The 12,188-nt window shown below is 41.3% G+C and overlaps 2 protein-coding genes across 7 annotated transcripts in view; both read right to left on the reverse strand.

Annotated features, from left to right (window-relative positions):
* Positions 1-129: 129 nt before the first annotated feature.
* Positions 130-12,080, reverse strand: LOC138000279 (uncharacterized). 5 transcript variants are annotated; one of them, XM_068846573.1, is made up of 4 exons: positions 11,940-12,048; positions 10,421-10,622; positions 1,554-1,772; positions 130-1,413 (listed from the first exon to the last, which is right to left on the reverse strand). In XM_068846573.1, the coding sequence occupies exons 2-4, from the start codon at positions 10,541-10,543 to the stop codon at positions 265-267; spliced, it is 1,491 nt and encodes a 496-aa protein (XP_068702674.1). In that variant the 5' UTR covers positions 10,544-10,622; positions 11,940-12,048; the 3' UTR covers positions 130-264. The 5 variants fall into 5 exon arrangements, with proteins under 5 accessions (XP_068702674.1, XP_068702679.1, XP_068702677.1 ...); XM_068846578.1 differs by lacking the exon at positions 10,421-10,622 and having other exon boundaries at positions 11,940-12,080; XM_068846576.1 differs by lacking the exons at positions 10,421-10,622; positions 11,940-12,048 and adding an exon at positions 6,939-7,072.
* Positions 12,042-12,188, reverse strand: part of LOC138000277 (gamma-secretase-activating protein-like) — a 40,286-nt gene continuing 40,139 nt past the window's right edge. For both annotated transcript variants that reach the window (XM_068846571.1, XM_068846570.1), the window contains exon 39: positions 12,042-12,188. This exon is cut by the window's right edge. In XM_068846571.1, coding sequence (XP_068702672.1) covers positions 12,080-12,188 — 109 coding nt within the window. In that variant the 3' untranslated portion in view covers positions 12,042-12,079.

Below are 12,188 nucleotides of genomic sequence, written 5' to 3' on the forward strand. Positions count from 1 at the left end.
ATTGCAAAATTATCATGACCGTATAGGATTGAAGCATCAGACTACTGTGGGGATAATACAATAGAAATATTGAATGAATAAGGCGTACTTTGAAGACTACATAGCCGGGTCTGCACTATCTTGAATGCGCATGCGTCCAAAGTTCACCATATCGATCACCATTTCATTTTTCTATCACTAGGAAAGCAGAAAGTGATTACTATAAGATGCCTTCTACCCTCCACTAATTTGCTGCGTAAGAGTACATACGGAGGAGCGCGGATTTTACTCTTTCACCTTCATAGTACGACCTGTCCTTGACAAAGAAGAACTATATTGGTGCATATGGTCTCGTGAACGCAACAAACTTCGGGAATTTGATAAAGGACTGATGAAAAATCGAATTCTTTTAGATGCAGTGGAAGACAAATCACGTTGAGACGAGCCTTGTGAATCCCGAAATTCTACCCTAGAACTTTCCAGAACAGGAAAATTGCCTTCTCCTTCTTTTGAAATCTCACTTCTGAGACGGCAACAGTTGGCTTTAGCACTAGCTAATTTGTCAAAGAGTGGCTCCGACATTACCTTTTCTGCTGTATATCGTGATGCAAGGTCCCCTTGAAGAATTTCGGTTCTAATTCTTTGCACTCTCAACTGCTCCCGCTTAAGATTTGCGCGCAAACGATCGACTCGCTGTTGACAAGAACATGAAGTTACTGGACAGCAACTGGAATCGATTGCTTCAGCTGTGGATACTTTCGCTTGGTTAGAATTCAGCAAGTCGGTTCCATAGTCTCGTTTCAACAACATACTTATCACGGTCTCTTTTCTCACGTGACCTGTTGACGTCATATCCACAAATTCTTGAGACTGGTTTAACTTTCTCTCCAGACTATAAAACCTATTGCGATGAATTGAGGAATCGGTCGGATTCTGATGTGGAAAAGAACGCTGTTTTTTCTTTTGCAAAAATTCTAGCTCTTTGCTGTAACCGCAGACACCAAAACAATTTCTCCACTGGCGGGCAAGAAAAAGAGCCTCGTAACCTTTGATGACGAAGTCTGGCACTAGCCTGAGAACGAGGTTGAACTTCATGCCACGTGGTTTGTTTGCGAGATTCATTCTGTAGACCACTTCTGCGCTCGCTGCGCTTAGCATTCTTTGGTTGATGGGGCCTGGTTCGAGCAAAGAACTCCATTGCTCAAGTACTCGTCCCAGATCCTTTGATAGTGACACGGTTCTCTCGTCCACAAATTGTTCCCCAAGCGGCTTGTAAATGTTAAAAAAAAAGTCTTCGTAAAGTTGTCTTGACTCACGGCAAGCTTGAATGAACTTGATCAGCATATCAACTGGTTTTTCCCGAACGATCTTATATATTTTCGAATTTGTTTTTCTTCCAGGAAGGTTTTGTTCCCAATCGAGAAGCTCTTCAATCTAAACGAAAGGAAGAAATAATACTTACATTAAGTGCAGATCGACAACTCAAAACTGCATAACCATTCCCTAGAGCTACCGAGAGTTTCTTTTACTGAGTTGTCATAAGTGTAAACAAACTTTCAAACTTCTTTGTTTACCTGTTTTGTAGCCACAAGTTGCGTTATTGTCACATCACGCAGTCTCTGGCATCTCCATGACTTCCGCAGGGAGGTGATTTGTTTGAGCCGCATGTAAAGATCCTCCAAGAAAAACTCCTTGTCCGCCAAAAATAATTCGAGTTCGTGTTCAAAATGCATCAGCTCCGTGTCGAGTTTGGCTTCGTGCGCTGCTTGGGAAACTTCTTTTAAATCCTCCAACTAAATAAGCGTCAAACAAGATGTAACATCGAACAGTAGAGTTTAAATTCTGCCTCCCGAGAATGCAATAATCTCTTCATTACCTGCATGCGTTTCTTCACTCCTATTCTATACAACTACTTGATTTCCTTTCCTTTCATTTCATTTCTTCGACAAGACAACTCAAAAGAAAAATATTCTCAAACTGAAGAGGCACGCAAGTGAGCGAATGTGGAGATGAGCAAAAGTTCCAGGGAAAGTCTATAAAAGGGTTTGAGACCCCATACAAGATAGACCACCCTAATACACGAGAGAGAAACGGTATAGAACTAAAACTCCCAAGAATCGCGCTGAAACGGCATAGGTACCCCAAGCTCACGGAGTATCGTTGTTGCGTTACATAACTTCTATAAGGGGTTTGTATCGGGAATTTAGCGATCGTGATTTAGGGCATTGAAATAGGAATAAAAAAACACCAGAATTTCTCACCTTGCCTCCTTGTCTTGTCTATGGTATGTTCTCAGTATTTCTTGCCGTTTCAGCGCGATTCTAGGGAGTTTTAGTTCTACCATTTCTCTCTCTTGCATTAGGGTGGTCTATCTTCTATAGGGTCTCAGACCCTTTTATAGACTTTCCCTGGCACGTTTACTCATCTCCACATTCGCTCACGTGTGTATTCTTGCCGAAATCGTAACAAATAAAATAAACAAATAAATAAAAATATATTTCCCCAAGGTTGGTTACTTGCTGGCGACGGTCTCGCATATCCATCGAAGGAAATCAACCGTAGATTCACTCCGAACGCTCAGGTCGCCTCCAGATTTAGCTCAGTGCACGTTAAAATCCTCCTCTAACTAATGCCTTTCTCTATCGGACAAAAACAGCCGCGGTGCGGGAATTTCGGCTCGCTAATCTAACAGCTCCCTTCCATCGAGGACTGTCGGCGATGCTTTGCCACGAAGTTCCGTGCACGGCCGTTGGAAAACACCTTACCGACCGAGCGCAAGGTTCAAATTTTATAATGCATCAGCATTTCCATTATAAAGATGTTTCGCAAACAAAACACAAACATTCAGGTTGTTCTACAGTGTACCTATCACTGACATCGTCGACCACCCTGTGTGTAACAAATTTGAAACTTGGGCCCGGTCGGTAAGGTGTTTTTCAACGGTTTCGTGCACGGAACTTCCGAACCAAGCATGTTGCTAAGGGCAAAATCAGCCCACTTCGGCGATTTTCAATTCCTTTCCGTGAAAGTTTGTCTGATATAAGTATTAAAAGATGTAGCAGTACTATCATCGTTGGTTTCAGTGGAATTTCGGGTCGATTTGAACATTTTGGAATAATTTACAGCAGCTTGTGTTTCCAACTTTGAAGATAAAACAGCGAACCTACAACCCACTGGAATAGCGCTGGTAAGGTATCGACAAGGTAAGGCATTTTTGGTCGATTCATTTTCTTTATTTCGACTGCTAAACACGTTTGCAAATTCCCATACAAACGCTTATAATTTTAACCGATCGTGATGCTAAAATTACATTGCTAACTTGGGGTATCTGTGGCAATACCTACGTGCTGATTGTGAAGGAACAGCATTTTTTTTCCTGAAAACTTTGTCATAGCTTTGATGAAGTCAGAGGAAACAACGACTGCAGTTTACTGCTCGGCTATATTATGGTTTAAGAGAATGTGCACGAGATGTAATTCAAATTGGCGGCAAAATTGTTCATGTTGATACACAGGGAACCCACCACTAGTTCAGTGTTGTCCCTTTTCAAAGCAAATTAGATGTAGAGGTCGAAATATAAGGATGACCAAACTTTTCAGAATCATTGATTCATTTTTGTGTAATGATAATTACTACTTCCTTTGAGACGACTTATTAAACTTTGTTCGATTCGCGCAAAAAAGATTCTCTTTTTTCAGAAAACAATTCGTGTCACCAAAGAATTTTGGAGTCGTTTACTCGAACATGACAATTGTTGATCCAAGAAAAGAGCTTTGTATCCGCCCTATTAAAAGCCAAAAGAAAAAAAAAGAAAACGAATTTTCTCGAGATAAAACTGCTTGTGAGGTTCAGCTTTCGTCTCCATCTCAATAAAGTTTATTGGTTAGATACAGTAGCATTCAGTGGCTTTGCATCGATCAGTTGTAAAAAGAGAACCGAGTGGAATTCATTCTTGAATCTGGCTAGTCGAAGAAACCCATATTTGCAACCTCAATAAATCAGTCCTCCCGATAAAATTACTAAAAAAATGAGATTATTACCAAGTTGTAGACTTTTTGAAGGAAAGAAATGTTTATTGGAAGTGCAGGTTGTAGATGAAAGATAAGCGCGAGTATCACTTCAATCCTTTTGTTGAAAAATTCTTGTAACAACTACGTACTCACGCTTTTCTCTTAAGCTATCGTATGCGTTAAGAGTTATTTTTGCGTGGTTATTCACTGTTGCACTTTCTTTGCCCTGAACAACTTACGTGATCTCTCAATTTCAAAGGAGATGGCCTTGTTCATGAAGAAAGACATTTTCTCCTCTTTTTTTTCCATTACGCTTGAGTCATCAATGATAAACAAACTCACTTCAAGTAATACGATTTGGTTGAAGGGTCCCTTGTTTCTTTTTCTTTTAAGGTATTAAAAAGCTGGAATTAACAAAAAGTCTACAAAGGATTGTAACACTCACGGTCGTTCTCGATTTATCCAGCAGAAACATGGCAACCAGTTTGAAGTAGAACTGTAATATACTTCAGCAACAAGGTAAAGTACTAACAAATCGCATCACTAAGACACAGGGCAGAAGTTTTCATTTTCAAATCTAATGAGAGAGATAAATTACAAATATTTGTGTTTCTGGTGACCACTCGTTGTGTAAATGGGCCGCAGCTGTTTTGCGCTAATTGTCGCCTTATCTTAGACTTTAATCAATTGAGTTATGTTTTGTCACCCGACGACACTGATATGCTTTTCACACGGTTGTAATGGACGTACAGAGGAAAGTAACCCGCTGTCTTGAGGTTTGAGGTTTGTGACGACTGCATTAAAAAAAACGTAAGACGCGATGTATATTTCAACCAATCAGAGTTAACATGGAACCCACTGTGCCTTGTTCGTAAGCATTTTCCCGCGCTCAGAACCGACTGCACGTTTTTTGCTTTGCGTTTTTATTCGCACGGTTGATTCTCTGCCTCCTCTATGATTGGCTAAAGGAGTCACTTCGATGTTATGTTTGTTTCAAAACTGCTCCAAATACCTTCTACGCCAATGAAATTGGAGTAGTGGCGATTAAGATGAAATATCTGATACTGTCCACATCCAAAATAAGAAAAAGAAAACACTTGAAAAATTGTAGTTTTTCCTTGAATTCATAACTCCCACCTGTCATGCTAAACTAAAAAATACTCCTAATCTGCATCATTAATTACAGTTTGTTTGTACCAAACTCAACGGGAGATAAACCGATTCCGAACTACATACAGAATATAATGAACCAAGATTGTCTAATTCTTCAGACCGGTGATTTCAATAAAATGTCAAGCAATCGGTGAAACTTTGATTTAGAGCTTCAATTAAGGTCGCTTCCCGGGAACAAAAATGGCAATTAGAAAGTGTGGTTCATTATCTCGATGAAATCCTCAAATAAATGCAAAGAGGACGTCCAAGCGAGTGTCCATTTTTAACAGATCGATGCAATGAAATGGGTTTTTGCCAGTGACGTTAAATAAGGCGACTTTGAAAAAAAAAGAAAAAAAAAACCATCATCAATACAAAAAATAGGTCCGCAATGCGTACTTGTGTGGAAATTCAGTCAAATAAACGTTGATGATTAGCATTACGGTAAATGTAATACATTTTGTCATGTTACAGTGATAAATGTCGAGTAAAGATTACGTAGAATCCCAAGCTGCAGACAAGAAAACGGTTAGGGGAGAAATATGTTTGCTATTCTAGTTTCGAGGACATTAGGGGTGCTTACCATTTGTCAGAATAAACCGGTTGGGATGACCGGTGAATAATGTTAACAGTTTTTCCAAAATCAGGAAACCAGCTCAACGAGATGGCGTTTACCATTTGGCTGATGAGAGACTGGAAACTGGAAAATATAGCAAATGGTAAGGAAATTTCCACTGCTCCGTTCGGAATGTAAAAATAAGACTACTTCTGTTTTAACATTAGCAGTAAATGTGAAGACCTTTGACCGGAAGTTTGAAGGCATTAGTTTTTTAATTTGCGAAACTGGCGCCGTCACGCAACGTGTCAACAAATCGTAGTTAAAGGAGGGAACTTAAAATTGCTAATCGTATTAAAATCTACAGGATAATATTTGTCATTATGTTATTGCCAACGAGTCAGGCCTTCTGAAGACAGAAGGCCTGGCGAGGCGGCAGCTTATAGAGCCGCGAGAAGATTTTTAGGCGGACGAAATCTCAGAAGCGCTTCAAATTTGAGTGTAATGTAGACCAAAAGCTGTAATGTAGACCAAAGCGATGAAATGTTGACCGTAGCGATAACCAATGAGAGTGCCGCACGAGTACGCCGCGTGATGTTTGCAGCCGCCAGGCGCCAGATCACGCAAGCTTGGCTCGTTGGCACTTTAGCGACAGCTATAACTAGTATCTATCCGATATAAGTTTCAAGGCATTATTAGTTTTTTTAACTTGCGAATCTACAGAAACTGGCGCCGTCACGCAACGTTTTAACAAATAAGTTAAAAGAGGGAACCTCAAATTACTAATCATAAATGTACAGGATAATATTGGACTTTGTCATTATGTTATATGTGTCCGTGAAACTTCGGTTGTTGGAAGCAATAGACGGGAGTTGAAAGCAATGAAATCATTCAAGTATAAATCTCCTTCCGACAGTTGCAGACTACTTGGCGCGACACTATTTACTAGAATTAGGTCTTAAGACCTAATCTACTCCCTTCGAATCTCTAAAACAAAGAACTACGACAAATCCAGAAATATCTAAACATAAATTGTCAGTTTTGCTCTGTGAAAGCTCACAATAAATGTAAGTTGAAGGGTTATAGAACTTGCTAAGTAACAAATTTTCAAACTTAACTCGTTTTGTGTGAGCACAGGCAGCCCAAGCTCGGTATACGATTTATAGACTTTGTATGGGAAATTAAGTTTGAGCTTATAAATGCTAAAATAAGCTGTAAATGTAGAAATAAATTTCACCTACCTCTACGTGCAGTTGTCCTCGTCTTTTCTGTGCAATCGGAAGGCAAACTCTGTCCGTTTTAGACGGGTTGTGGCTTTCGATTTTTTACGATGTCGTTAGTTGTCATTTCCCCTCATAAAGAGAAGAAAGGCTGGTAACTCGCGGCGACCTCGTCCCACAAATTGCTCTCGTATCACAAAGAAACGGTCCGAATCGCCATAAATCCACCACAGCCTTAACTAAGGCCAAATAAATATACTATCACATCAGGTGCGGTTACACTCACCATGGTAAATGCCATTTCCCATGGTAAATTATCCCGCGGTGCCTCACACTTGGGTTTTAGTATACCGTGTTAACTAGGGGTCATGCGTTACGAAGATTACCGAGGTAAAACGAAATCTCACGCAATTCATTGGCGGGAAATTTAATCACAACTTCATCAGCATCGCGATTGGCTCTTGTACCTCGGGTATCAAAACACCCTTCCAACTTCCCACGTTAAATGTCATGGGCGCTTCCACTGATCTTTTTGACGTATCCATGGAAATTTCACATGGGAAGTTTACCTTGGGAAATGTCGGTCACACTACTAAATACAGTTTCCCGTGGTAAAAAGGCAATTTACCACGGTAAAAGTGCCCCGTGTAACCGCACTTATTAACTCCACTCCGGGACCACACAGCGACCACTGCACTCTCATTGGCCAATGAGAATGCAAAAATGTAATATGATCGCCATCAAGCTATAACGGCCGTAGCCACACATCTAGCTGAGCGCATGGGAAGATTATAGAAAGCCGAACATTATTTGGAATTTATCCTCCAAAAATCGCTGTGCGGTCCCGGAGTGGAGTTTAAGTGATAGGAAATTTATGTGGCCTTAAGGCTGTGTTGTTTTTATGGCGATTCGGACCGTTGCCTTGTGATGCGAGAGTAATTTGTGGGACGAGGTCGCAGCGAGTCACCACCCTTTCTTCTCTTTATGAGGGAAAATGACAACTAACGACATCGTAAAAATTCGAAAGCCACAAACCCGTCTAAAACCGACACAGTTTGCACTCCGATTGCACAGAAAAGACGAGACAACTGTACGTAGAGGTAAGTGAAATTATTTCTACATATACGGCTTATTTTAGCAAATAAAAGCTCAAACTTAATTTTCCCATGCAAAGTCTATAAATCGTATACCGAGCTTGGGCGGTCTGTGGTGTGCGAGTAACAAAAACTCAAATTTATTTCAAAGTGTTTGCAAGTACTCCACTAACTTTTCTTCGTATATACGACTTCTCCTTACCTTGTAAATTAATCGCACCGAGAAAACAAGTCGAAATTCGCCAAATGACAACACAGGTACCCCAAGCTAACAATACTAACAATGTAATTTGAGCTTCACGATCAGTTAAAATTATGGAAGCGTTTGTATGGGAATTTGCAAACGTCTTAAGGAGTCGAAATAAAGAACATGAATCGAACAAAAATGCCTTACCTTGTCTTCTCGACACCTTATCAGTGATTTTGTGGCGTACTTCGGCCATTTTCAGCGCTATTCCAGTGGGTTGTAGGTTCGCTGTTTTTCCTCTCTATATATCTATCTTTAAGGTTGGAAACTCCGTACCCTGGGTACGAGAGGTTTTTTCTCGCGCCCGGTGTCGCCTCCCTTCGGCGACACCGGAAACTGCGCAAGAAAAACATCTGGCACCCAGAATAGAAACTCCGATGAAGCAGTCGGAAACACAAGCTGCTGTAAATTCTTCCAAAAAGCTCAAATCGACCAGAGTCTACATATTTCAATCCTTATATCAGACAAACTTTCACGGAAAGGAATTAAGTGGGCTGATTTTGCCCATAGCAACATGCTTGGTTCGGAAGTTCCGTGCACGAAACCGTTGAAAAACACCTTACCGACCGGTTCCCAAGGTTCAAATTTGTTATAAACAGGGTGGGCGACGAAGCTTAAGTCTCAGTGGCAGGTACAACTTGAGGCCCTTCTCAGGAAAGTACTGAGCTGTCACGCAGATACGGAGTAAGCTCAGGGAAATGCTGATGCATTATATAGAAATGGCCGTGCACGAACTTCGTGGCAAAGCATCGCCAACAGTCCTCGATGGAAGAGAGCTGTTAGATTAGCGAGCCGAAATTCCCGCACCGCGGCTGTTTTTGTCCGATAGAGAAAGGCACGTGCACTGGGCTAAATCTGGAGGCGACCTGAGCGTTCGGAGTGAATCTACGGCTGATTCCATCGATGGATATGCGAGACCGTCGCCAGCAAGTAACCAACCTTGGGGAAATATATTTATATACGAGAGAGAACGGTAAAACTAAAACTCCCTTGAATCGCGCTGAAACGTCCAGAAATACTAAGAACATACCATAAATAAGACAAGGAAGCAAGGTGAGAAATTCTGGTGTATTTTTAGTTCTATTTTAATGCCCTAAATAACAATCGCTAAATTCCCGATACAAACCCCTTATAAAGTTTATGCAACGCAACAACGATAGAAGAGTAATGGTCGCCACACACAAACAATCATTCCCAGGGTCCTCTCTCTTCCTAATAGAAACCACGTGACAAACATTTGGCTCTCGTATACAAATAATAAAGAAAGAAAGAAATATCGCCGGTGCTGCTATGGGGGAGGTGGTCAGATGGAAAGATCACAAAAAGGGGTAAGTGCTTGCTCAAGCCATGGTTATTAGCGCTAACCACCGTTAAGGTCTCGGTAAACGAAAATGAGGTGTCCGCGGGGTGCCGGGGTCCGTGGAAAAAAAGGGGTGCCGGGGTCTATGGGAAAAACGGGGTGCCGGGGTCTATGGAAAACACGGGGTGCTGGGGTCTGTGGAAAACACAGGGTGCCGGGATCTATGGTGTTTGTTTTCCATGGACTCCGGGAGCCAGTGTTTTCCACGGACCCGGAAGCCCGTGTTTTCCATAGGCTCCGGCACCCCGCGCCCTGGCTTTTCCACCAAACCTTCTCAATCAGAAGCACATGACCTTGAAGCGTGTAACTTGCAAATCTTTCCTTGGAACAAAGCTGAAGATTTTTGCGTTCATAACTGCGAGGATCATAGCTTCACTTGATTTCATATCCGGAAATATATATCACATATCATTGGCCCTCATATATCATTTCATCATTGTTATTATCATTAACCAGGAGCCCATCTGGAGCGTGCATACAGCGTCTGTGAAACGGCGTTTTCACAAGTAGGTTTATTTTTAGACTAGCCCTTCCCGCGAATTCGGTCAAAAAACAAAGGCAGTTCCGGTTCGGTGACCCTCTGACGTCAGCTCCATTTCTTGTAATTGGTCATCGGGCTCCTGTAGCCTCATTCGCGGGAAATTCAATCTAAAAATAAATCGGTCTGAAAACGCCGTTACACGAACACAGTAGAGTTGTAAGCTCCGGGTCATGGGTTCCTGCATTAACCCGTTATCCTGCGATTGTGTGGCTGACTGCTCTACCATGTAAGCTGTAACCCATCTGGAAGCTGGTCACTTACAAGTTCGTATTCCAACGACACCAAACTATGCAACCTCCTTTTCATGTTCAGTACTGATTTGTTCTCTCCCCGCTTCAACGTCAATTGCCTTATGCTAAAGCTGCTCCGTTTGTAAAGGGCCATTCCTCTTACTGAGCCCTGGTGTCAATAAATTCGGTGGCTTACTACAGTTTTCCGAGGACAAAGATCAAGATTTTGAAATCTGTAAAATTAAAGCAACAGGATGTTTCTTCTGAAGTGTTAATCACTGCCATTGATGTAAAATGTAATTTTAGCTAAAGAATATATGCAAATGAGGGGAAAATGCAAAATATAGTGACCCAGCTCTTGGAGGGGGGGACTGAAAACTAGACATTTCAAAGGCCTTTTTGTCAAAAACTAGCCGTACGACCAGGGTCATATTTTAGGGATTAGTAAACAATATGATGCCGAAACCATCAACATTTTTTAAAAAATAGATCTATCAGACAGTTTTTCAGTTATTATCAAAATATACAACAATTGACGTTTTTGTCATTTTGCGAACCTGCTAAGCGAATCCTGAAATTTTAACTTGGGAGCGCACGACTAGTTTTTGAGAAAAAGGCTTTTGAAACGTCTAGTTTCCAGTCCCTCCTCCAGGAGCCAGATACCAATTTTATGCCCAAATATGGGCAAATGTAAGATGGAAGCTGCACGCGCTGGAAAATGGACGAGCTACGTTACATCTAAATAAGGAAAGTTCTAAACTCGAAAAACCCAACATCTGAATCAGAGTTACACGCTTCGGGGTCATGAGCTTGTGTCAATCCTATGGGTAATAACTTTTCGTGGAAGACTTGTGATTTGCTGCAAAGGTCTGGTTACACGGGAAAATCAATCAAAAAATAACTCGGTCTGTAAAAACGCCGTTCCCTGAAAAATACAAAACCCCGGTGGGATCGACGCCTATAAAATAATTGAGGAGAAAGCGCTTCCTTTGTAATTCCATCTGCAAATGTTAGCACTTTTTAGTCTTCTCGGATGAGGACTATAAACCATAGAGGACGATTGAGGAAAGTTATATTTTGAGGTGACGCTTTCGTCGACGTCATAGATCGTCAGAATATTGGTCAGTACAAAGCTGTGAATGGTTTGTCTCCGGTCTGACCTTCTTGTCTCTCAACCTGCCACCCGTTATCAACTGTGATCGGCAGATAGAGAACTTCGTCTTGTCCCATGTTCTGCTACTACATCTGGAGACCGAGCTTTCGCAGAGGATGGACCACGAATATGGAATGCTCTGCCAATATTGCTATTAGACGGTCCAAGAACATTACTATTTTTAAACAAAATTTGAAGAACTCTTTTGACTTGTGACTCAGAAATATCTACTTTGGACACTATTATGCCATTTTGTAAATAGCTTTTTAAAATATATATCTTTATTAAACAGTAATTGTATAACGCTTGAGAGAATTAAGCGCTATAATCTCATAGCGCTATAATCTCATTATTAAATTGCTAATTTCATTAAATTAAATCTTAAAGTCCCTAATACCTCGATGGGGTGGGGACCCCGAGTCCTCCTAAATTCCTCCTTGCACCTTTGGGCAAAACCAGTTCAAATATACTTCTCCTTGGAGCAGGAATCTCTGCCGGGGTTTTCAGAGGAGAACAATTCATTTTTCACCGTTTGTTCTAGAACGGAATAGTTCCCAGGCTTCCTATCGTCTCTCGTTGTGTTTCCATCAAGGCGCGCATTTCAATGTAGTCGAGGTCTTCCTGAGAAACTCCACACGACTTGTCA

This window comes from Montipora foliosa, chromosome 4, assembly GCF_036669935.1.
Source record: "Montipora foliosa isolate CH-2021 chromosome 4, ASM3666993v2, whole genome shotgun sequence".
Classification (NCBI taxonomy): Eukaryota; Metazoa; Cnidaria; class Anthozoa; order Scleractinia; family Acroporidae; genus Montipora; species Montipora foliosa.

What these genes read in the sequence shown, in the direction of transcription:
- LOC138000279 (XM_068846573.1), bottom strand. Translation starts at nt 10,543, where the DNA reads ATGGCCCTTTACAAACGGAGCAGCTTTAGCATAAGGCAATTGACGTTG. An exon ending in TGTCGTTGGAATACGAACTT is followed by an intron (nt 1,773 to 10,420) that starts GTAAGTGACCAG and finishes ACGCTTATTTAG; the next exon opens with TTGGAGGATTTAAAAGAAGT. An exon ending in AACTTGTGGCTACAAAACAG is followed by an intron (nt 1,414 to 1,553) that starts GTAAACAAAGAA and finishes CCTTTCGTTTAG; the next exon opens with ATTGAAGAGCTTCTCGATTG.